This window comes from Antechinus flavipes, chromosome 3 (assembly GCF_016432865.1).
Source record: "Antechinus flavipes isolate AdamAnt ecotype Samford, QLD, Australia chromosome 3, AdamAnt_v2, whole genome shotgun sequence".
Taxonomy (NCBI): Eukaryota; Metazoa; Chordata; class Mammalia; order Dasyuromorphia; family Dasyuridae; genus Antechinus; species Antechinus flavipes.
Genome location: NC_067400.1, coordinates 503,071,789 through 503,099,058, shown reverse-complemented (window position 1 = coordinate 503,099,058; position 27,270 = coordinate 503,071,789). Strand labels below are relative to the sequence as shown.

Here is a 27,270-nt window from a genome sequence, read left to right as displayed (position 1 = left end):
ATTCAAATTCATTTTCATTCCTTGGGTTCATACCACCTGAAGGCAGAAGGCAAAAGTCAAGAATAAATAAATGAGTTGGGCAGAGGAGTGAAATGAAACTGAAATTAAAATTTTATCCAAAATCATTTAGAATACCTGATTTTCAGATTTATAAATATAAAAGATAATAATCTATAAAGTAAATAATGCCTTCCATATATATAGCATGTCACATTTTATGAAGAATTTACAGGCATATGTAATCCACTTAATCCACACAAGTGCTATTACCCTAATTTCATATTTTTAAGAAATAGGATACAAGGCAAAATAATTTGCCCAACTGATTTCAGAAAAGCCTGAAAAGACTTACATGAACTGGTGCTAGGTGAAGTGAGCAGAACCAGGAGTACATTATACATAAAAACAGCAAGATTATGTGATGATCAATTACAATAGACTAGCTCTTCTCAGCAATGCAGTGATCCAAGACAATTCCAATAGACTTGGCATGGAAAATGTCATCTGTGTCCTGAGGGAAAACTATGGAGACTGAATGTGGATCAAAGCATACTATTTTCAACTTTCTTTTGGTGGGGGAGCTTTTTCTTTCTTGTCGTCTTTTTTTCCCTTTTGTTGGTTTTTTTTCTTTCACAACATGAAAAATATGGAAATATGTTTAAAATGATTGTACACATATAACCTATATCAGATTGAGTGCTATCTTGGGGAGGAAGGAGATAAAAAAGAAGGGAGAGAGAAAAAAATTTGGGAACTCAAAATTTTGCAAAAATAAATGATGAAAACCATCTTTACATACAATCAGAAAAATAAAGCACTTATTGAGGAAAAAAATAAAACATGAAAAGATAATGATCAGTGCAAGTCATTACTCATCATTAGCTATTACTATGCCTTTGTTCACATCACTTTCCTAAGAAATTTTAAAATAACTATTTCAAATAATTTCAGGGTCTGGCTTATTGTTTCTTTGAATCTTTTTATTATGTATATAAAGATATTTTGACTGGGACGCTAATATATTGTGGGTGGAGTTGTGAACTCATCCAACTGTTCTGGAGAGCAATTTAGAACTGTGCCCAAAGAGCTATCAAACTGCATACTTTTTGATCCAGCAGTGTCTCTACTGTATCCTAAAGAGATCATAAAAAAGGGAAAAGGATCAACATGTGCAAAAATGTTTGTAGCAGCCTTTTTTGTAGTGGCAGGGAACTGGAAACTGGATGCCCATAAGTTTGGGAATGGCTGATTAAGGAATGATATATTAATATTATGAAATATTATTCTATAAGAAACAATCAACATCAGGATGATTTCAGAAAGGCCTGGAGAGACTTACATGAACTGATGCTAAGTGAAGTGAGTAGAATCAAGAGAACATTGTACTCAGCCACAAAATTATGTGATGATCACCTCTGATGGACTTGGCTGTTTTCAACAATGAGGTGATTCAGGCCAATTGCAATGGTCTTGTGAAGGAGCATCAAGAAATGACAATGTTATTTGTATCTTTTTTGGTATATTCTTGCTTTTTTTTTGATCTGATTTTTCTTATGCAGCATGATAAATGTGGAAATATATATATATATAGAAGAATTGTACATGTTTAACATATATTGGATTGCTTGCTGTTGGTGGGGGAGCCTAGGAAAAAAGGAGAAAAACTTGGGAACACAGCATTATTTTAGGGAAAAATGTTGAGGACTGTCTTTACTATATTTTGAAAATTAAAAGCTATTAAAAAGGGGTAGATACTTGGCACAGTGGATAGAGAACCAGCCCTGAAGTCAGGAGGACCCGAGTTCAAATCTGTCCTCAGACACGTAACACTTCCTAACTGTGTGATCCTGGGCAAGTCACTTAACCCCAATTACCTCAGCCAAAAAAAAAAAAAAAAAAAAAAAAGGTTTTGCCTCTTAGAATTTTGTAACTACAGGTAGCTTTCTTATTATGGGGAAGATAATTGAATTAACATTGTTTACTATGTAACATACATATGTTCATACAAACATTGGTATAGAACTATATTAATAAGTAAGCTTAACAAAGTATTAGAAAAAAATAATTTGTCTAAAGTCACACACAGCTTGTGTCAATAAGTTTTAAGTACTTTAAGACTAAATGTCTTAAAAACTCTTATTTTTATTGTTCTTCTACATTATAAGGCCTCTCAATAAGTGACTTTAAACCACTTTCAAGAATTAATATACTATGGTATCTATAGTAAGCAGAAACAAAATTTACAGGGATAAAAAAACTTCTTTTTCATATGTGTGTGCAAATGTGAAATTTAAAAATGCCACATTAGGCAAATTAAGGAACACACTTTGTAATGGGTAAACTACTACATAATTTAGTAAGGTATTTAAAGATATTAAAGTGCAAAACTATTTTTAAAAGGGTATCATATCCTGAGGTAGCAGTATATTAAATCGAAAGCTCTTACCTTTGGTATCGCATAAGCAGGTGCAATTGGAAAATCGATTGGTGCTACAGCAGCATCTGCAAATGCTATAAAAGTTAGAGATAAAGATTTTAAAAATACTACTTCTTTAAAAACACTTCTTCTATCATTGAATTTAAGGTTTTTTCCCATTGGAATAGATAATATATTTAATAATTACCATTAGTGGTCCACAAAAGCAAAAGAGAAACCTTTTATAAAATATTTAAGTCAGCATGCTTCTCTAAATTGTGATTATTAAGAAAAGAATTATAACACTATATTCTAAATTTAGAAAATGTAGTCACTAAATGTGTCATCTGGACTCAAAATCAAAAGATATTACAGGGAAACGAAACATAAGTGATTGCAAGGGATAATGTCGTGTAAAAAGATATTACAGGTAAAGTTGAAAAATCTAATACTGAAAAACTAAAAAGTCAATTCTGTATCAAATTTTTAAAGCTTATTTTCACTTAGTGCAAAAAACTACAAAATATTACCTATGAAATCAATGTTAAATGTCCAGAAGTTAAATGATATTATGGCAAAATTATGGTTTTTGAAAGTTCTGAGTCTAAAATTGAACTTCAACAAAATGGAACACAAAGTGCAACCTGAATCATCAACATCTTCAAGCTAGAGTAAACAAAAGGGAATAAAATTCCTAGAGATTCAAAGGGAATAAAATGTCATATTTAACAACACTAAGCAAAATAATGACAAATAAGAGCTCAGAACTGAATTCTGTAGCTTTCCTAAGAAAGATTGTAAAAGCAAAGTTGGGAAAGTGTCAAGAAAGCAAGCAATCTTCAGAAATATGCCAAAACAATATGTGTCTATCTTCAGTCCTGAACTTTCCTCGATGAATTCAATATAACATGTTAGATTAAACTATAACCCAATACCAACAATGAAACCAGTTTCAAAGAGGACATTAAAGATTTAGGTGAAGACTAATTCGCAGCTATATGGAGATAACAAAGGTTTTTTTACCTGCTACTCTGGCCAATGGCTTAACATTGAGCCTCTTGGCTGCATCTGTTGTCATCAGAACCAAAGCAGCTGCTCCATCATTTAGTGTGCTGGCATTGGCAGCTGTCACTGTGCCTGAAAGTGATGATAAGCCTCAAGTCAAAAAACACAGAACATCTCAGTGCATGACAGAATAAATAAAAGCAAGAGTGTGTTAAGTTGCTCTTCTAAAGTCTATTAAGAAACATCAGTGGATCCCCTGAACTGGTTTTTAAGTTGTCATATTTTCCAAAAACAATGAACTGAGAGTATGTAGAAGGTCAAGGTCAAGTTCCCCTGAGCTGACATCATTTGTTGTTTGCATCTTAGACTGGATTTCCTGTGTGTTCTTGGAAGTTCAGATAGGTGCCAGTCAAGTCTGCACTAGGATGAGGATCTGTTTGTGCAGGTGGGACCCTTATAGATAAGCAGACCATCATATCTTCATGTTCCATCAGTTCCCAAAGTTCTTGGTCTTAGACTGGGAAATAGACTATCATAAGAGTGCTAAGTTAAAAAACTCATGACTAAAAGAATGCTACAGCCTATGAAGACCATTTACTATTAAATATAATGAACAGACAAGCCTGAGGAAAACTCATGAATTGATGTAGAATGAGCAGGACTAGGAAAACACTTTTTATATAATAACTACATCGTAAAGACAAACTGTGAAAGACTTTTAAGTCTTTGGTCAATGCAATGGCCAACATTTACAGGGCTGTTTTCCACCTTTGGTGTCCCCCTATTTTACTGAACTTTCACCTGTGGCTCCAAGAGGCTGTAACATGCACAGCAGCAACACCCTGGTAAATTGAAGTAATGATACCTACCTCCTAACATACTGGTGATTTATATAAGATGAAAAATAAGAAGACACCAATGTGGAGTTTATTTTTGCCCGACTATACATATTTGTTGCAAGAGTTTTCCTTTTTTCCAGTGGAAGGAGAGAAAAAATCCTTATTATTTTTTAAATATATATAGAGAGAGATTGGAGAGGTTACTGTGTTGGTGAAGGGAGCACCAAAACTGAGTACCAAAAGTACATCAGATGGGGCAGCTCGGCACAGTGCATAGAGCACCAGCCCTGAAGTCAGGAAGATTTAAGTTCAAATCTGGCCTCAGACACTTAACACTTCCTAGCTGTGTTATCCTAGGCAAATCACTTAATCCCAATTGTCTTAGCAAAAAAAAAAAAAAAAAGTACATCAGAGACAAATGAAATTAAAACCAAGAAATCAGATTTTTCCACATTCCATAATATGCATGCTGTTAAAGGATTTTGAGATATTTTTGACTATATGAACCCTTTTCATAACAAACCAATAAAACTAAATGTAGCAAAATAAAAAAAAAAAGTGAACAAATTTCTGAACACTGAATTTCTCCAAAATGACATGAAATTCCTTGAAAATTAGAATTGGGCAAAGGAAACCAAGCAAATTTATAAGACCAAGAACTAATACAAAATATAAAGAATTTTTTAGAAAGATGAGAACAAGAAACTAATTAAAACTGATCTGGAGAACAAATCAAGAAGAAAAAAACAATAATCAGACTAGCTGAAAGCTATGATCCAAAAAAAAAAAAATCTTTTTTTTTATTATAGCTTTTTATTTACAAGTTATATGCATGGGTAATTTTACAGCATTGACAATTGCCATACCTTCAACAAAAATCTTGACACACTAATAAAAGATATAATTGATGAAAATTGTCCTGAACTGATAGGACAAAAATTAACATTTTTACCATATGAACTAATTACTGGAAGATCAAAATCATTTTTATCAGGTTTTATAAAATTATACTGTCTTATCACTACCAGATTTTATTTTAGCAGCATTAACTAGAGATCTTTCACAAGTGACTTAGAACCTGATCAAGGAAATAACTACAAATACCTGCCCTGATTCATCAACAAACATATTAAAACCATTCAGTTTTTTCAGCTAGTACTTCAAGCCCCATTTCCTGCCCTGATCAAACTCACTAGTGTGTCATTTACTGGACAAGTCCTCTGACGAAATATGAATTATATTTGCTTAAACACAAAATATGACAACTGCTTGGTCTTAAAGGCTACATCTTCTGGGGTCCCAATCATGGAACATTACCATACATCCTAAGGACATCTGGATCAACAGGACCCAAACTCCAGGCTCCTGCTGGCATCTGGATGACTTGTGCACCTCCAGTGCCTAATATAAACCTATCAATTCCCCTTCTTGGGCAACCTTATCACCATGGCTATTAACCTCATTTTTTATAAGTTTAGCAATGTCCCATGCTATGCCCCTCAACTACCTGGACCCAGGTTCAGGCAGATAAGGGAGGATAAGAGTCATCCTGCCTAGTGTTGGGCTCCCCTAAGGACAATCTGAAAACAACATACACAATCTACACAAGACTCAGGGGTGGATTTATATAAAAATTAGGCTTGGTAGTCTTGACATCACCATTAGTTTCCCCTTAAGGGAAAGTGAATCCTATAAAATCTATGCATGGAAACTGTTATAAGATTAGGCCTGATGATCTTGAGACCATCATCACAATCTTCCCTTAAGGAAAGCTATAAGATTATAGAACATAATTATGGAAAAATACTAACCTTGACAAAGAATATTTTTTGAAGATTAGTGCTTCCCCCAAAGAATATTTTGTCAACCACTAGCTTATGTTTTTCCCTATTAGGCAAATTCCCCAAAAATAATATTTTGTTTATCACCAGCTTGTTTCTTCTCTGATAATGCCAACTCTCCACCCCCGCCAAAAATTTTTGCCTTGACCTGATATGCAAACAGGCCAGCTTTAAGGGGGCTACCAACAATTAGAAGGGCATACTGGAATACCCCCTCCCCTCAGCAGGAACACACCTCCCTGCTGAATGGACATGTGTTCTGTTCCCCAACATGGTACTGTCCTTACATGAGTTAGACTCCATGTCAGCGTAGGCCTGTGCCATATAATGGGTCACCTTCTTTCACTTTCCTCCTCTTCCTGATTATAATAAAGTTTGGCACTGAACTGTCTCTCTGAGTTTTGCTCGTTATTCTCAGCATCCAAACCCATGAAGCTGTTGCTTTCCCTGACATCTCTGGCTGGCCCATGGGCTTTTCCTTAGACATAATCTGGGTTCCCCAAGCAAGGACTTAAACAAATGACAGTCATACTGACACCCGGGAAGGATACCATTGTGAGCCCACTTGCAGAGAGCCAGAAGCAACAAGGGAACTCCTCCGTTCTCCCAGCAGGGATGCCTCTTCTACCCAAGAAATCAGAAAACAAACATCCTTTTGCATTTTTGCATATTACTATCAACTCTCTAGTCCTGGCAAGATCACATGTGATTTTTTATACCATCATTTTGATAGATCACCATCACATACTATTGTGTTTGATTCAGAAGTAAAACATCTTTATGAAATAAAATGCTATTTTTGATTTCCTTCTCAGGTTATTTTTACCTTATGTCTAAGTCCAATTTTTCTTGTGCAGCAAAATAACTGTATGTATATGTATATATATATATATATATATATATATATATATATATATATATATATATATATATATATATATATTGTATTTAATATATGTGTCTAGGGGAGGCGGTGGAGGGAAGGAGGGGAAAATTTGGAACAGAAGGTTCTGCAGGGGTCAATGCTGAAAGATTACCCATGAATGTATCTTGTGGATAAAAAGCTAATTAAAAAAAAAAAAGAAATAAAATGCTAAATTCTTAAAACTAACCATTTTCTTTTTGGAAAACTGTCTTCAGTTTTGGGACTTTAGTAAAATCAACACGCTTGTACTCTTCATCTTCTTTTACCACTATGTCTGGTTTACCTAGAAGATAAAAACTATAAGGTTAGAAAATAACCATTAAGTATATTTGAATCAGAAATTTGTTTCATGAACAAATATACGATACTTTCCCATATAAGTTTATATGCCTTAAACTCAAATTTGTTACATGTAATTTGTTATACTAAAATAATTTCCTACTAAAGAACTTAAAGAAATAAAACTTCCTTATATCTGACTTCTACTTAAATTCAAAGTAAAAAAAAAAATACAATGTATATTTGAGCTTAATAAGGGTAAAAATCTAACAGAATCTCTGAATTGTAGATTATGTGATTACTTGTTGGGAATACAAAAATTTGTCCTCAATTAACATGAGTGTGAAAATAATTGTATATATATTTTTAGCTAAAAGACAAGCAAAAAACCCTAAAAATCCAATCAATTAAACATTATTATTTCATCCCATTACAAAGAAAAGTGGTAACATGTAAACCAAAACTTGAGTCAATAAGTGATATAATAGATCACAGTATGTTAAACCTGAAGTCAACTGGTGTACAAATTTCAGGGGGCACATGAAGTTGGGTGAGGAAAAATATTACATCTTCATTCTGATAGTTTCCTTGGTAATCATTGCATTTTTAATGCCTTTTTATTCTGGGAAGTTTACCAGACTAACAAAGGGGCTCATGACATATAAGAGTAAAATCCCTATCTTTGAGAGTTGATTAAGGCTGTGAAAGATAAAAGTTTTTTGTATGATCACAGTCACAAAATCAGCAAATATTAGAGGCAAAACGTGAACCTAGTTCTTCCTAATAACTTCAACTCCAATAACTATGCCTCTGACATATGTGATATGATATGATATGATATATATATATATATATATATATGTATATATGAGATATAGTTAAGCATATTTGGAAACATCGTACTCCTACCTTTTTGTGAAACTGTAACAGGAATAATTTCATCTGTAAATACTCCAGCTTCCCAAGATGCTTTACTTCTAGAATAAGAATTTATGGCATAAGCATCTTGTTCTTCTCTTGAAATATTAAGTTTTTTGGCTGTATTCTCAGCACAGTTTCCCTAATAAAAATAGTAGAAACAGATTTTTTTTAATATGTGACAACCAGAGTTGCGATTGAAACAGAGTGATACTATGTGGCAATCCTCATACAATAGCAAGTTGTTTATATTTTGTTATACATAAGGGTATGAGGGTATAAAAGGGGAAAAAATCTTGTAATAAACGAACTCCATTTTCCCACCATCCTCAGGAATCCCACCTCAACACTTCTCCACTAGGATGGTATATTTTAATCACCTCAGTGTGGGGGCTCTAGAAAGCAACGGTATGCTTTGTCACCTCAACTTGGGGGCTCTAGAAAGCAGGACTCAATAATTTATTCACCCCAACTTGGGGGCTCTAGAAAGCAGGACACAAGACATAGATGATTTTCAGATGTACTTCTGTATCTAGCCTAACCCTGACCTCTCTCTCTCTCTCTCAAAATGCTCCCCTCTATCAAACTTCTCTCTTACTATCAAAAGTCCTCATCTACATGTAATCTTCAATTTCCCAATGTCTCACCCACTCCATCCAATCATGGTTGCCAAATCCTATAAATTGTACCTATTTGAGGGTCAGCTAGATGGCAGAATGGATAGAGAACCACACTTAGGGCCAGAAAGGCCTAAATTCAAATCCAACTTTAGACCTTTACAAGTTGTGTAACTGCCTCTTAAATTCTTCTTGCCTCAATTATCCCTGCAGTAAAATAGAGACAATAATATCACCAACTCACAGGGCTACTGGGAGGATCAAAGAAGATACAAAGCACTTAGCACAGTGTCTGGCACAAAGCATGCTTTAAATATATGTTAATTATTGCTGTTATTATTATTATTATTATTCTCATTACATAGTAGATACTTTTAAAGTGATCACTGGGTTGAAATAACACTCACAAATTAAATACTTCAAATATTCAATAAGATAAAAAATTTGCAGCAACTTGTGCATGTACGAATACTCATTCTTTCTAGCTCAACAAAACAGCATCAAATATAAGCTAAGATTCTGACATGTACATGAAAAGTAACCTTCCTAAAATATTTACCACACATCTTATGAAATAGGTAATTCAGTACCTTCAATACAGGTAGTACAAACCATTCATATTTGTATGCTACATAGTAAATATAAAAAAAAAATTTACCATATGAATTTTATTGTAGACATCTGTTAATCCATCTTTAACTATTAAATCTTCAAGTTTTACTCCTCCATAAGGAGTTGCTCCTCTGTTCATTACATATGGAACATTTGACATGCTTTCCATTCCACCTGCAACCATCACATCCTATTAAAAAATGGCATTGAATAGTTGCTATGAAAAATTATGAATACTCAATTAGATTTTATAAACTGTGACTACAATGAAAAGTTTAAAATATATACATTTTCAATACTAATATACAGTAAGAACTTTTTTTAGGTGACTACCATTAAATGTCACTTGTACAAATCAAACATAATTAAAATTAGAATCAAGTTGAAAAAAATCAAGGAGAAAAAGAACACATAAAGAAAAGAATATTTTTCTTGATAAATTCCTAATGTTTTTCCTTTGACTTGCTCTATTTTTAAAAATACTCTACTAAGAAAACACATTTTATGATGAAGTGGATGTTTCAGAGAAAACTGGAAATACTTGTATAAACTGGCACAAAACGAAATGACAGAAACAAAGAGAAAAATTATTGTAAAGGCAATCAATTTCGAAAATCAAGAACTCTGATCAACACAATGAGTAGCCATAAAGTCAAATGACTCATGATAAAACATGCCCACCTCCTGAAAGAGAGGTGATAGAGTGCAGACCAAGATCATTTTGGACATGGGTAATCCAGGAATTTGTTTTGCTTAATTTATGTTTGGAGCTGAGGTTTTGTTTTTCTCACTTTCTCAAGCTAAAGGAAAAAGGGAGTAGTATGGAGGGAAAAGGAAGGTCTAAGAGGATCTCTATTTGAAAAAAATAACTGCTACAAAAAATCAAATGTATATTTCTCTATTTCATTAAAGGTAAGCATGGGTTTACTATCAGAAAAAATAACCAAACGCATAAATAACTTACTGTAGTAAATAATATAAATGCAAAACCTAAAGAACATTTCCTACATTGTTCTTTTTTTTTCTCTCCTTAAACATTTTCTTCTTCCTCAAAGTGTCACCTGTACCTCTGTACTTAGAGCAAATGACATTAGTCACTCTTTCAAAGCCTCTCAGTATAACCAATCTAACTTACCCACTATTGTCTCCTCTAGTCTTAGAGGAAGAAGTTTTCCTACTCGCTACAAATAATCACCACTTATGCTTGCACCCTCATTCTAGTCTTTTTCCCATCTCTGCTAGGATTTCACTCTGGCAGTCACTTCAAACAGGCTCTTTCCAGCCTACAAATATGCTCATGCTTATGAATTAGATAGTCTCTGATTTCTTATAGCTTTAGATAGTATGATCCCTATACTACTATTATATATCTAAGTGTCATTCAAATAAAATTAATTAACATTGTGAATAGCTAAGAAACTTATGACTGAGTATGTATGAATGTTCAGATACTGGGAAATACGTATACAACGGTGAGATTTGTCCCTCAATCAGTGAAGATTGCTGGTTTGGAGGGTACCAAGTGACACAAGGAAGATATTGAACAGGTATCATGTTATTCTATGGAATTTGAGAAAACAGTAAAATACAAAGCCAAGACATACAAAATGAATTTTAAAAAACAGTAATTATATCATATTAACTGTCTGGAACATTAATACATTCCACCATTCCCAAAACTGTACTTGTTATAAGGCTAGCAACCAGTTATTAAATCTAGGTAATACAATGGATGGAGTACCAGCCTTGGAGTCAGGAGGACTACAGTTCACCTCTTATTAGCTGTGTGACCCCGGGAAAGTCATTTAACCCCAACAGCCTTGTCAAAAATATTTACCAAAAAAAGCTTCTAAGATGGCAACCTGAACTAAGGCAGAAAAACCAGCTATCAAAAACATACTATAACAAAATTCTAAAAATTATACCAGACCAAATAATAACCAAGAAATCCAATCATAAACTGAAGAAACTTCATCTAATTTAGTATATTTCACAATAAATCAGAGGCCCATAGACAATAAGAAATGGAGTCCCCCAGATAATCCAGGATCAAACAAGACTGAAACCTCTAGCATGATTACAGAAAGTGCAGAAATATCTCTATATAACTATATCAAGAGCTAACAAGATTGGAATACTCCCACAAGAAAGTTCCAGCATCGTTAGAAACTATAGCATGGACTTTGGAAGCAACCAGAAACTACAAAATGTGAATTTCAAGCAATGTAGCCCCAAAAATTCCAAGGGAGAAAGAGGAAGAGACAGATCAACAAGAAGGAAGAGGAGGAAGAAGAGAAAGAGAAAGAGGAGGAAGAGGAGGAGAAAAAAGAGGAGGAGGAGGAGGAGAAGGAAGAGGAGGAGGAAAAGAAAGAGGAGGAAGAGAAGGAGGAGGAGGAGAAAGAACAAGAATAAGTAGTAGTAGTAGTAGTTAAGAGGACATACATTAAGTGAAAGAGGTAAAGATATTTGGAGAATTTAGGGTGGGGAGTATAAAACTATATCACTTATTTGAATAACAAAAAAATACCTACCAAAATATTTCTCAAAATCATAGATATTTAACCAGTTACACAAAGAAAAGAAGTCCATTCTTTAATTTCTTATACAAAGGCTGTCATGTCATAATGCCCAGAACTAGTCTAGAAATCAAGTATATACTGGTTCCAATCCTGCCTGACACATACTGTGTGAGTCTGGGAAAGGCTCCAACACTGTAATAGGAAAAACACTACTTTGGAAACTAAGGGATCTTAATATTGTAGCATCTTGTTCAATCTTGGCAAATGTATTTGTTCATGAGTGTTCATGAGTCATGACAACAGCTATAGTGTATTCTCATTTTATCTCGACCTGTGACTTTCACTGGTATACTGAATTCCCAAGTGAGGAAATTCACTCTACCAATGGACATGAGTCACTATTCTGCAATATAAAGTTGATGGGCTTCTCTGAGAACAAAGAGAGATTAAATATTCTGCCCAGGCTCACACAGTCATTATGTGTCTGAAATTGAGACTTGAACCTAGTTTTTTCTGACCCTGGTGACCAGCTCTGTTAATTTAATAGCAGACTCTCTAACTCTGATGCCTCTGCTATTTTAATTATAAAATTAAAAAAAGCAAATATTCATCTTACCTGATGGCCACACATTAGGTTCTGAGATGCCATCATAATAGATTTCATTCCTGATGCACAAACTTTATTGATAGTGGTACATGGAATAGAGATAGGCAAACCTAGAACAAGGATAATTAAGTCATTCTCCCAAATCATTCAGATACTTTTTCCCAATTAAATAACACTACTAATTAGGTAAATGGACTAAAGCTGCACTTCCTGAAGAATAACTTCAGCATACATGAAGATTTCCATGCCAATATGCAATTTAATTCTGAATAAATTGAGCAGTCTACTTCAAATCACATACCCTGTCTATTCCCCTCACACTCCTTCCCCAAGAATATCTAATCCAAACTCCTCATTACAGAAACAGATATAGCTACATTACAGCCCAGAGAGCCTAGGGTCATATAGAAAGCAGGATTCTTCATTCCTAGTTTTGGATTCTTTTTTTTTTCATCATATCACAATATCTCACTAATAATATTCCATCAAACTATAATGAAAACTTATATTACTAGATTTTCTAAACTTTAAAGCTTTTAAGAAAAAAAATAAGACAGTGTTTTTCTTATTTTAAGAAATTCCTTGGCTGAATAAGTTATTTAATTTATTGTTACATAATTTATGGAATTTTATCGTTCTGTAAGAAACAACCAATAGGATGATTTCAGAGAGGCCTGGAGAGACTTACATGAACTGATGCTAAGTGAAATGAGCAGAACCAGGAAATCATTATATACAGCAACAACAAAATTATGATGATCAATTCTGAGGGACATGGCTCTCTTCAACAATGAAATGATTCAAACCAATTCCAACTGTTTAGTAATGAAGAGAGCCTTCTACACTCAGAGAGAAGACCATGGGAACTGAGTGTGTTCACAACATAGCCATTTCACTCTTTTTGTTGTTGTTTGCATTTTATTTTGCTTCCCAATTTTTTCTGGTTTGATTTGGTTTTTCTTGTGTGGCAAGACAATTGTACAAGTATGTATGCATATATTGGATTTAACATATTTCTACCATGTTTAACATATATTGGAGTACCTGCCAATTATGGGAGGGGATGGGAGAAGAGGGGGGAAATTGGAACACAAGGTTTTGCAAGGGCTAACATTAAAGAATCATCCACATATATGTTTTGAAAAATAAAACGCTTTAATAAAGAAAAAAAGGAAATACCTTCTACCAGCAAAGATAATAACTTTTCTACAAGTTGCAGTCTTGGAGAGATGCTGATAGTCCTAAGATTTTCAGTGACTTATACAGGTTCTTACAGAAAGTATTTGGCATTTGAACAAGTCTTCTTGACTCTGAGGATAGTCTCTGTCCATTTTACCAATTGCCTTCTCAGGAAAGGTTAGGAAAAATAACCAAAAAATTACTCATACCTGCTCCAAGCACAGCCTGCCTGGCTGGTGCTTGTCCTTCACCCCCTTGCAGAACATTGCCCATGTAAGCTTCTTTGACTTCTTCCTTGGGAATCCCTTAAAACAAAACAACTGGCATGTCAACATCTTACATAATTCAATGAATATATCACATAAAAAGTATGTAGTAATCTTTTTTCTAAGTAGTACTCATGGTTATAAACTCTATCCCCTGAGTTGTCTAACACATCTTCATAAAAAATAAAAGAGCCTTAGTCAAAAGAAATTTTTCATTACTTACCTATTTTTCAAAAGTACTTTCTGCCCATAAATGTTATCAATTATGCCTTGCACACACTTAATAAGAACATTATTAATTGAAAAGTATATTTTTACCTTTATGACCTAATTTTGTCATTTAGAAGCAAAAAAGGATACTCCCAAAAAATCTATCTAATTTACTGCATAACTATTTTTTTTTTTTGGGCTGAGGCAATTGGAGTTAAGTGACTTGCCCAGGGTCACACAACCAGGAAGTGTTATAAGTGACTAAGGCCAGATTTGAACATAGGTCCTCTTGACTTCAAGACTGATGCTCTATCCACTACACAAACTAGCTGCTCCAACTGCATAACTTTATAAAACATTCTCTGGGAAAAACATGCACACAATGTGTGCTCACTCATTCATTTCAACCTCCCAAAAGTAGCATGATGATGTTGATAAAATCCCTCACCCTTCTAAAAGTCTTTATTGCACAGTATTCTACTTCTCATATTCTGACTGATCTTTTTCTTTAATTTTTCATTATTTCTTTTTGACATTTCTACCCCCATAAACTTGGATATTCCTCATTATTTGAACTCCAGTTTCCTGCTTTTAACTTTTTACAGAACTGTCTTTGGGATACTCATGTTTTTATAGTGGCAATTCTTACTTTTGCAAAAATGATTCCTAAATCTCACATGTAGCCCTGACCTTTACATTGATCTCCACTCAAATAATCTTCAGATGTCTACTAGTCCATGTCAATATACAAAGATCTGTCATTTCATCAGTGTGGGAATTTATGTAGATTATAATTTAACTATAATTCTACATATTTTAGATATGTTCTCTTCTCTTTAATCCCACTAAGATTTAAAGAGCTATCAAAAGATTTGCTCACAAACAGTACAACTAATAAATATTAGAGGCTGGACTTCAAACCCAGGTCTTCCTAATGCCAAATTCAGCATTCTATCGGCTATTTCATCTTGCTTACCTATGGCTAATTACCCTTAAGCCAAGTAATACCATTCAAACTCAACATTTAAAATTGAAATCCCATTTTCCTGCCAAAACTGCTTCATGATTTTGCTATTTTTGGCAGCAGCACCATTATTCTTCTAGTCACTGTGGCTTAAAACCTGAGATAATTCTTCTCTTTCATCCTTTCTTTCTCTGCCTCCTCTCTAACCCTCAAACCCCCACACCCTGTTAATCTCCAAATTGCTCACATTCTTTGTTCAAAAAGCCTCTTGAATATCCCTTTCTCCTCCCATTGCTCCCCCTCTAATCTAGGCCCCTCAACTTAGATGTAAATTATTATAATATCTTCCTAATTGGTCTGTCTCTAATTTAGTTCTTTATTAATTCTGCACATTATTGCTAAATTAATCTTGCTAAAAACACTGCTTTAGTGTTATTCTTCAGTGGTTTCAAATTAACTACAGAAGGTCAAAATTTCTCAGATCAGCCTTCCAAATCTTTTTTAAACTTTATCCCTCCAAATCACTATTGATCAGAGAAATGCAAATTAAGACAACTCTGAGATACCACTACACACCTGTCAGATTGGCTAAGATGACAGGAAAAAACAATGATGAATGTTGGAGGGGATGCGGGAAAACTGGGACACTGATGCATTGTTGGTGGAGTTGTGAATGAATCCAACCATTCTGGAGAGCAATCTGGAATTATGCCCAAAAAGTCATCAAACTATGTATACCCTTTGATCCAGCAGTGTTACTTCTGGGCTTATATCCCAAAGAAATACTAAAGAAGGAAAAGGGATCAGTATGTGCCAAAATGTTTGTGGCAGCCCTGTTTGTAGTGGCTAGAAACTGGAAACTGAATGAATACCTGTTGGAATCTTTACAAACTGCTAACTCATTAGAGTTGATAGATTATTGATCTGATCTTACAAGATGTTTTGGGCCAGAACCTGAAACAAGGTACTAAGTAGAACTAATTAGTACAATGCTTGTGTTTACACCTTTACTCATCGGAGTTCACAAGTATGCCAGATTCACAGAGTAAACTTTGTAACTTTGTGAATTCATACCTCCCTTAAAGCTCTTGGGCCAGAGAGCACTATGGGAGAAAACCCATAATCCCTCTCTCTCGTATCCCACAATTCCTCCCTCTTGTATAAAAGAAACAGACAGAGGCTCTCGGTGAGATTTCAGTGGAATTACGCCAGAAGCCCTCTCTCCGAGACAAGAGAGAATATATTTTCCACTTGGCTGGCTGGTGGCGGAAGAAGAGTTTTCAGAGGAAGAAGCTATGAGTCGAGAGTTCAGTGAAGATTGAGAAGGCTCTCTCAGAGGCAAGACAGATTCAACTTGGTGCTGGCTCTGGAGGGTGAAGAAAGCAGAGGCAGAAGCTGAAGGACAAAACTTTTGGATTTGGAGACATTCGGAGGGAGCTCTTGGAACCAAGCAGGGAGAGAGGCCTCAACTAACCAGTTACTTTGGAAGGAGAAAAAAAGTTGTATTTTTACCAGTTGGCTGCATTTGGGGTCTGAACTGATACTAAGGCTGCCTCCAAGAAAATCTCCCGAAGAATCCAACCTGCTCTCTCTCCCAGAGAGAACCTTTATTATTATTTTAAAGAAGAACAAGAATCACCAACAGATGCCCATCAATTGGAGAATGGCTGGGTAAATTGTGGTATATGAATGTTACGGAATATTATTGTTCTGTAAGAAATGACCAGCAGGATGAATACAGAGAGGCTTGGAGAGACCTACATGGACTGATGCTAAGTGAAATGAGCAGAACCAGGAGATCATTATATGATCAACAACGATACTGTATGAGGATGTATTCTGATAGAAGTGGATTTCTTTGACAAAGAGACCTAACTTAGTTTCCATTGATAAATGATGGACAGAAGCAGCTACATCCACACTGGGAAATGAATGTGAACTATTTGCATTTTTGTTTTTCTTCCCAGGTTATTTTTACCTTCTGAATCCAATTCTCCCTGTGCAACAAGAGAACTATTCGGTTCTGCAAACATATATTGTATCTAGGATATACTGCAACATATTTAACATATATAGGAATGCTTGCCATCTAGGGGAGGGAGTGGAGAGAGGGAAGGGAAAAATCGGAACAGAAGTGAGTGCAAGGGATAATGTTGTAAAAAAAATTACCCTGGCATGGATTCTGTCTATAAAAAGTTATTATAAAATTAAATTAAATTAAAAAAAAAAAGAAACACAATGATCTGAAAAAAATAAAATAAAATAAACTTTATCCACCCCCCACCTTGAGATAGCCTAAACACAAAACAGTTCTAAACTTTTACTCATCCTATGTTCTCAATCTCAAATATACTCTACTCATCCTCTCTGCCTATCAATCCTCCCAAGACCAGTCCAAGCTCTACTTCTTCCAAAAAGCTTTCCAAGACCACTTACTTCCTCTACTAAATTCATATAATACTTAATACATGTAAATATCAGTTATTGTCTTGCTCTCAACTCCAATGGAAAAAACACTTTAAAGTCAGAGGATCTAGGTTCAGCTCCCACCCCTAATAATTACTACCTGTATAATTTGGACTAATATAAAGTCTCAGTTTCATCATCTGCTAAGTGAGGGAATTAAACCCACTGATCTTTGAGGCCTTTTCCTTTCCCTCAATCCTCCATTCCCAGTAATACTACTGACTTTTCAATGCAGACCCAGGACTGCCCAAGTTCAGAGATCAGTTCTACCTCTGGGGATGAAAAATATATGGAAACTTCAGTATGAATTTATATTCCTGATGTCAATACTTGGTTCTGAGAATCACTGTCCCCATCCAATATCCCACAGTCTTTGGCTTTTTGTTCCTCAACTTTCCAGCCTAGGTTTATGATCCCAGATGCCTTGACTTACTAGCTCTTTTCTTCCTTCGATGATTTGCAAGAAACAGATATTGAGAACTGGTCAATCTCTAAGATCCTTTCCTACCTAACGGAACCCTTATTTCTAGTCTCTATTATAATATTATCATTATATATTATAATAATATCATGAGGTATTTATATTGTCTTGTTATTTAGCATTTTGTAGGCATGTATTTAACTTAAAACTCCTGAAGAGGCAAGCTGCATCTCATAACTTCCTGTTTCCCAATAGTAGCTAGCAGAGCATTTTGTATTTTATATTAATATTTATTAAGGGAAGAGACAGCAGGAAAGAAAGGGAATACATTTATTAAGCACCTATTATAACACCAGGTACTGTGGTAAGTATTTTACAAATATGATTTCATTTGATTCTTACAATCAACTTGTGAGAAAGGTGTAATTATCCCCATGTTATAGCTGAGGAAATACGGTAAGGATTATGTGATTTGCCCAGAGTCATACAGCTAGTGAGTGTCTGATGAGGTGGATTTGGGCTCCTTATTTCATTACTTAGCTCTCTCTACTTCAAGCTCAGTGTTCCATTTCCCCCCAAGCACAAAGTAGTTACATACCTGCTGCTTCAATGGCTCCTTGAATTGCTACAGAACCAAGTTTAGTGGCTGGAAGTGAGGAAAGAGATCCTAGAAAAGATCCAATAGGGGTCCTTTTTGCACTGACTATGACCACTTCCTAATAAGACAGAATTTAATAAATTATATAAATAATACTCCTTAAATCATTTTCTATTTACCTAAGGAAGGAAAATATTTCTAAGATTCCCCAAACTGTCTATCATCAAGTAGACAAATCATATCAGTATTTAAATACCAAAAAATTCCTTGGCTCTGTGTGTTATTATATAAGAATTTAAGTCAGATACAGAATATCACATTTGAGCAACATATCCATTATTTTCCTCACATTACAATTTTCTTCTACATTCAGTTAGGTGCTGGTAATGAATGAAGCAAAGTTCAAACTCAGAAAGTAATTAAAAATTCTGAAAGGGTTGCCTTGCCCTTCCCCCCCATAATAATAACTTTTTTTTTTCAAACTTCATGCAGATACAACATTCAGCATGGCAAAACCTTAGTGTTCCAAATTTCTCTCCTTCCTTCCCCATTTCCCCCACTCCCCTAGATAGCAAGCAAAATAATACAGGTTAAACATGTGTAATTCTTCTAAACATATTTCCACATTTATCATGCTACACAAGAAAAATCAGATCAAAAGAGAAAAAAAAATAAGAAAAAAAACTAGCAAGCAAACAACAATAATAATAAAGATGAAAATACTACGTTGTGATCTGCATTCAGTCCCCATAGTCCTCTCTCTAGATCTCCATCACAAGACTGTTGGAATTTGCCTTGCCCATTTTTAACTGCAAAATAAATAAATGCCTCTACTTTGAAGGAAACCTATACTACAGGAATACTTGCTTGTAACAAAAGCAAGGAATCTTTCCCTTTCCATTTGAATCCAAACTCTCGTGTATAGCCCTAGACAAAGTGAAATATTATTGTGTTGGCAAAAAAAAAATGTTATTGAGTTACTTCAGAAACAATGTAAAAATATCCAGCAAAATCATGTATATATTTATATTTATCATATATTTATATATTTATATATATATGAAAAAATACATACACATACATATAAACAAATAAAAGATTTTCCTCACAATTCCCTAGTAATACTCCTCTGGAATTGCTATGATCAAATCCGTATTTGGATCTCAAGAGCTAGTTATATGATAGCACAAGTGCAAAAAAGAGAGAATTCTTATACAATAAAAGTTATGGGGAGGAATAAGAGCAATTCATTTAAAGCAGAATACTCTGCTATAGATAAGGAGAATAGCTAAGAAAATGGTTTCTTAAACTTTTCCTACTAGCAACCTCCTTTTGCCCAAGAAATTTTAAATATAGATATCAAAAAACAGGAATTTTTTTACTTACATTCAAAGTGGTACTTGGTGTATAGCTCCGGTGCACAAAATTCAATTCCTAAAATGGAAATATGTTTATAAGTGTTTAATATAAATAATGTCAAATAGCAGGATATTCTGTCACAGAAAATTACCTGGTTGCAGGTTTAATTTTAAAGTTTATCACCCTGAAATATCTGAACTATTCTATTAAAACTAGACAAAAGCTTATTTAGTTGAAATGTAGTCCTAGAATATGTTAAATATCTATATTTGGTTGAAATGTAGTCCTAGAATACGTTAAATATCTCTGGATGATTTCATATTATATAAGCAGTTTTAAAAGTTTTTGGGGGTTTTTTTCAGATGGGCAAGAAGAAATGATTGATTTTTTTTCTTTATCTTTCTACTTTGTTCTCAGGAATAGTTGCCAACAAGATAAAAATTCAGAAATGTGCAGCAGTTTTTGGACAAAGAAAGTTTCTTCTTTATATATAAATATTGTTTAATTTCTTCCCATCTTTAAAAAAATCACAATATGGTAATTCAATTAAGTTCAGCTGCCAACCAGTGTCTTCTCTCAAACTACCTTTTGTTGGTATGCATTTTATACTTACTTATTGTACATGATTTTTTCCTCTAATAGAATTTAAGTTCCTTAAGGGCAAGGATTATTTTATTTTCATCTTTGTATCCCAATAACTAATAAAGGGATAAATTAGATAGTTAATAAATACTTGATTTTTTAAAAAGTATTGAAAGCTTACTAGCTACAAGACTCTAATTTAGGTGTTGAAAATAAATAGAAAAGCATGGCCTTAGCCTGACAGAATTTTGGTATTTGTTTCTCAGCTATACCACTCAAGAGCCATTTCTTAAAAAGGTGATAAATAAAAGGAAAAGTTCCATATATACACAAAAATACTTACAGCAACAAAGAATTGGAATTTTTGGCCATCAATTGAAAAATATATAAACCAACTGTGGTATAAAAATGTTATGGGATATTATAATGCAATAAAAAAATTAAGAATATAAATACTGACAGTGGGGGGAGAGAAGGAGAAGGCAAAGTATTAAATGAAATAAAATTAATTAAGCAGAACAAGCAAAACAACATAAAAAAAGAATAAACAATGTAAAGAAAAAGAACAAAAATGCATCTGAACACTATGCAAATTAATTTTAATAAAAATATGACTCTAAAGAGGAAATGTGAAAATACATCTTCTTCTCTTTATGGATATTACTGAAATTGGCCTTGAAGAGTGGAGGAATAATGGATAGGAAGCCAACAAGACTTGAGTTCGAGTCCTCACTCTGATAACACAAACTGACCCTAGGCAAGTCACTTAACTCTCTGGGAATCTCTTTAAGACAGTAATTAGTAGAGAAAGTGCTGACATGCATAAGCAAAAGGAATTTCCTCTACTGATGAAGTCACAGGTTGAGTTCTTTCCCTATTTTTATTAAATACAGAAATCAATTGTGGGTATATTTTAATTTTTCAACATTCATTTTTGTAAGATTTTTAATTCCTCTTTACCTCCCCCCAACCTCTAAAGACAGAAAGCAATCTAATATAGGTTATGTATGTATAATAATTTTAAATAAATAAATTTTAAATAATTTTAAATTTTAAATAATAAATTATTAAATAAAAATAAACATTTTAAACTAATTTCCATAGAACAAAGGGAAAAACCATTAGAAAGAAAATGCAAAAAAAAAAAAAAATGGTGAAAATACTATGCCTTGATCTGTTCCCAGACTCCACATTTCTCCCTTTAGGTGTCTGGATGGCACTGGACCACGCGCCAGTGAGAAGAGACAAGTCCACCATAGCTAACCATCACACAAGCCCACCGTTACTATGCAAAACATTCTTCTGTCTCCACTCACTTCACCCAGCACTGGTCCATCTGAAACCAGCTTACTTATTTCCCACAGGACAATAATATTCCACTATATTCATATACTACAACTTATCCAGCCATTTCCCAACTGATGGGCATCCATTTATCCCCCAATTCCTTGCCTCCTCCAAAAGAGCTGCTACAAATATCTTTGCACATATGGGTCCCTTCCCCTCTTCCATGATCTTATTGAGATACAGATCCAGTAGTTAACACTAGTAAATTAAAGAGTATGCATAGTTTGACAGCTCTTTGAGCATAGTTCCAAAATGCTTTCCAGAATGGCTGGATCAGTTCACAGCTTCACCAATAATGTATCAATGTCTCAGTTTTCCCACATCATTTCCAACATTTATCATTACCTTTTCCTGTCATCTTAGCCAATCTGAGAGGTATGAGGTGGTGGTTTTAACTTGCTCCAAATGGTCATAAGATTACCACTAATTGGAACAGAGTAGGAGTAGGCCAACATGAATTAGTGATTTAGAGCATTTTTTCATAAGACTATAGATATTGACTTAAATTTCTTCATCTGAAAATTGTTCATATCCTTTGGCCATTTATCAGTTAGAGAATAACAATGCCTATTCTTTAATGTGATTTCCAATTTAAATCATATTTGTTTTTAAGAGTGAAGTGCCAAGGACTTTGACTTTGGTAACAAGAACTTTCACTTCTGGGTATTTTCCTTTTTTTTTTTTTTTTTTTTTTTTTTTGCTGAGGCAATTGGGGTTAAGTGACTTGCCCAGGGTCACACAGCTAGGAAGTATTAAGTATCTGAGACCAGATTTGAACTCAGGTCCTCCTGACTTCAGGAATGGTGCTCTATACACTGCGCCACTTAGCTGCCCCCACTTCTGAGTATTCAATAGCTATGATGTAGTACTTTCACGAACAAATGCCTAGGGTATATCTCCATAGAGGTAGCTTCCCAGGACAATGACTGCTGGCACTGAATTGGAAGAACCACTACTGCCAAGTTCAGGGTCTTGAGCTCTTTCCATCTAGATCTGAGGGGAAGACAGTCATTAAGATGGGGATAGTGATAGTGGTGATGGTGGTTTGACATGTGAGGAACTTGCTGCCTTTTTTTTTTTTAATTACATTATGTTTATTGTTAGTCAATGATAATGCATTAAATGAATTGGGAAGTTAGTCTTATATCCTATGATCTTGCTGGATCTATTTATTGTTTTCATTAATCTTGTTTGAAACAGTGGGATTTTCTAGATACCATATCTTGTCTGCAAATTGTATTTTATGAAGATTTCAGTAAATTATATTCTTCATTTAAGATGCAAATTCCTCTAATAAAAAGATTAAAGTTATGTATTCTGCCTAAAAGCTCCTTCCCACCACTCAGTATGTATTCCTGTCAATATTAAAGACAGTAATACCTCTGATAATAATAAAGTGATTTATCCCAAATTAAATATTTACATATAACTGAAAGCAGAATTGTCTTTCACTACAAGTGTGCTTTAGTGTCCCTCAATCAATGTGATATGGAAGACACTGGCACAGGATTGCCCAACATGGCATGCTCTCAACAGAAAAGGTACTGTGCTCTATGAGCAAAGTAGAACTGAAGTTAGCGCAAAACAAACATAAGATGCACAGATTTAAAGAAGCCACCATAAATGTTCCCATAGACTTTATGTGCCCTCCAGATGATGGAGCATTCCAAGCTCGTACTAATTTCATCAGCCACAGTCAGGCAAACTGAAATTTAACTGTAACATGGTGATGTATTGTTTTAGTCCTCAAGAATGGAAAGACAATTACCACCATCCAACTACCTCTGAATGAAGACCATAATATCTCCCTGGAATTTTGAACTATTGGTCTATCCTTCCTACATTGTACTAAAAATGTTAGTTTTAGCAATAAGAAAAGAAAAATAAATTGAAGTAATTAACAGCAGGCAATGAGGATATAAAACTATCAATCTTTGCAGATGATATGATGGTATGCTTAGAGAACCAACTAAAACCTACTAGAAACAATTCACAACTTTAGCAAAGTTGCAAGATACAAAACAAATCCACATAAACCATCAGCATTTCTGTATGCTACCAACAAAGTCCAGCAGCAAAAAATACTAAGGGAAATTCTATTTAAAATAACTGTAGTTAGTATAAAATATTTGGAAGTGACCTGGCTAGACAAAGTCAGGAACTATATAAACACAATTACAAATCTTTCCACACAAATAAAGTCAGATCTAATCAATTGGAAGAAAATCAAGTGCTTAGGGATAGGCTGAGCTAATATGATAAAAATGACGCTTCTAGTAGCTAATTGATCTACTTAATTAGTGCCATACAAATCAAACTGGCAAAAAATTATTTTAGAGAGCTAGAAAAAATAATAACAAAATTCATTTGGAAAAGAAAAGGTCAAGAATATCAAGGAAATTAATGAAGAAAAAAAACAAAAAGCAAAGGAAGGTGACCTAACCATACCAGATGTAAAACTATATAATAAAGTGGCAGTTATCAAAATCAGTTTTATTGGCTGAGAAATAGAGTGGTTAGGTATACAACACATAATAATCAATGACTAACAATCTACTATTTGATAAACCCAAAGATTCCAGCTTCTAATATAAGAACTTACTATTTGACAAAAATTGCTGGGAAAACTGGAAAATAGTTTGGCAGATAAGGTCAAAGGGGCTGTATGATTTAGACATAAAAGGTGGATACTATAAGCAAATTAAAAGAGTGAGGAATAATAACTGTCAGATTTTTGGAGAAGGGAGGAATTTATGACCAAACAAAAAACAGAACATTATGAAATATAAAATGGATAATTTTGATTACATTAAATTAAAGTTTTTGCACAAACAAAACCAATGAAGCCAAAATTAAAAGGGAATTAGAACGCTGGAAAACAATCTTTATAGTCAAGTTTCTAATAAAGGCCTCATTTTAAAAATATATAGAGAAATTAGACAAATTTATAAGAACACAAATCATTCCCCAAATGATAAATGGTCTAAGGACATGAATAGGAAATTTTCACATGCAGAAATTAAAGCTACCTATGGTCATATGAGAAAATGCTCTAAATCACTATTGAATAGGAAAATGCAAATTAAAACAATTCTGAGGTACAATTTCATACTTCTAGTGGCTAAAATGACAGGAAAAGACAATGATAAATATTGGAGAGGATATGGGAAAACTGGGACACCAAATGTATTATTTATTGATAGAGCTGTGAACCAATCTGGAAATGTTTTCCATTTTGGAAAACAATTTGAAACCATTTCCAAAGAGCTATACCCTTTAATCCAGCAGTGCCACTATTGAGTCTGTCTTGCAAAAAAAATCATAAAAGGGGGAAAATGACTCACATTTTGCAAAAATGCTTGTATGGCTCTTTTTGTGGTAGCAAAGAATTGAAAATTGAATGGATACTCATCAATTGGGGAATGGCTGAATAAGTTATGATATATGAATGTAATGGAATATTATTTTCTATAAGAAATGAAGAACAGGCTGATTTCAGAAAAGTCAGAAAAGATTTACATGAACTGATACCGAATGAAGCAAGCAAAACCAGGAAAACACTGTACATAATAATAGCAAAATAGTATGATAATCAACTATGATAGAATTTGCTCTTCTCAGCAATAATGATTTAAGGCAATTTTAATAAACTTTAGATGAAAAATATCATATATATCCAGAGAAAAAAGTATAGAAACTGCATGAAGATCAAAACACACTATTTTCACCTTTTTGTTTTGTTTTTTGTTTTTACTTTCTTGTGGTTTTCCCCTTTTGTTTTGATTTTCTTCTTTTTCAACATGACTTATATAGAAATATGTAAAAAATGAAGTAGAATCTATATCAGACTGCTTGCTAGCTTGGGGAAGAAGAAGAAAGGAAGGGAAGGGGAAATTTTTGGAACTCAAAATTTTACAAAAATGAATGTTGATAACTATCTTTACATGTATAGTATAATAAGGGGAATAAAAGATCAAAACAAATTGCTGTAAGAAACTTTTGAATAGGAAAAAAAAGGAGACAGGGAGAGGGAAAAGAATAGAGATACAGGAAATAAGCTCAATTTTTCACAGGATAGCAACTGCACCCAGCATGGAAGGAATTTTGACATTTTGTGGAAAGAACAGGAGTAGGAAATAGTATGCCATCTTCAAACAATGAATCATCTAGGGAGGATTATACCATGACACACCTTCAGCTTCAGGTATTAGCTAGCTTTGTGACAGTAGCAAGTCATTTAATTACAATCTGCCTGTTATCCTTATCCTCTTATTAAAAAGGGGAATAAATAATAGCATCTACCTCTCAGAGTTGCTGTTAGAATAAAATAGATAGTATTTGTAATGTGTTTTACAAAACTTAAAGCTCTATAATACAATAAATATTAATTATTTTAATATTATTGTTGTTAAATACAACTGCAAAGATTGGAGCCATTCTTTTGCAAAGGGTTTAAATATCAGGAGTATTTTTTCCTTATTAGCCAAAAGGAAAACACTGAAAGTTTTTAAGGATAAGTAATATGGTAAGGGACATTTCCTTTAATTGTTTCTTACCAGCATTAGTTTTTCTTTACCTTATTTCTTGGAGATTTTAATATAAACTCAAACTCAACTATTATCTCTTTATGGAAGACCCACAAATTTTTCTCTCTCCAGCCTTGTCCTCCTTCCCTCTTCCATCCTCAATTCATGTTGCAGCTCCAAAAACCTATTAAAATTTTTCACTTAAATGTTGTTCAACATGTCTAAAGCCAAATTTATCTTATTTCCTCGACCCCTTAACCAAAAATCAGTTGATCTTTATTTTCCCATTTCTGTTAATTACACCATTTTCCCCCATAAGCAACATCAGCTTTCACTCCTCTATGCCTATTGAAAACACAACTATTCAGTCACTAAAGTCATCCCAGTCCTATCATAATCTTCCTTCTCATTCCCTTTGATGCCATTAGAATATGGGACTTTAATTCAAATCTAGATAACAATTTCTTATTTTCTTACAATACAGTTTGTTGTTTTCTTTTCTAATTCACTTCTACATTCTGATGCAATATTAAACATAACTCAAATACTTAAATGGAACTGTAATTTTTGGATTTTCTCTCCAATAATGCAGATCATGGCTAATTCATGTCTAATCATGAAATTTGTATGCATTGATGAGGCAATTTTCAGATGAAGAAATTAAAGCCATTTCTAGTCATATGAAAAAATGCTCCAAATAACAATTAGTCAGAGAAATACAAATTAAGACAACTCTGAAGTAGTATTATACACCTTTAAGATTGGCTAAGATGA

The 27,270-nt window shown here is 33.8% G+C and overlaps 1 protein-coding gene across 1 annotated transcript in view; it reads right to left on the bottom strand.

Annotated features, from left to right (window-relative positions):
- The window catches only part of ACAT1 (acetyl-CoA acetyltransferase 1), a 35,487-nt gene that overhangs the window by 4,559 nt on the left and 3,658 nt on the right, over window positions 1–27,270 (bottom strand). The window contains exons 2-10 of the mRNA XM_051986934.1: window positions 20,069–20,116; window positions 18,683–18,800; window positions 13,967–14,062; window positions 12,588–12,688; window positions 9,499–9,642; window positions 8,215–8,365; window positions 7,214–7,309; window positions 3,440–3,553; window positions 2,447–2,511 (exon numbers count right to left, since the gene is read on the bottom strand). Of these exons, the coding sequence (XP_051842894.1) occupies window positions 2,447–2,511; window positions 3,440–3,553; window positions 7,214–7,309; window positions 8,215–8,365; window positions 9,499–9,642; window positions 12,588–12,688; window positions 13,967–14,062; window positions 18,683–18,800; window positions 20,069–20,116 (933 nt within the window). The remainder of the gene's footprint in view (window positions 1–2,446; window positions 2,512–3,439; window positions 3,554–7,213; window positions 7,310–8,214; window positions 8,366–9,498; window positions 9,643–12,587; window positions 12,689–13,966; window positions 14,063–18,682; window positions 18,801–20,068; window positions 20,117–27,270) is intronic.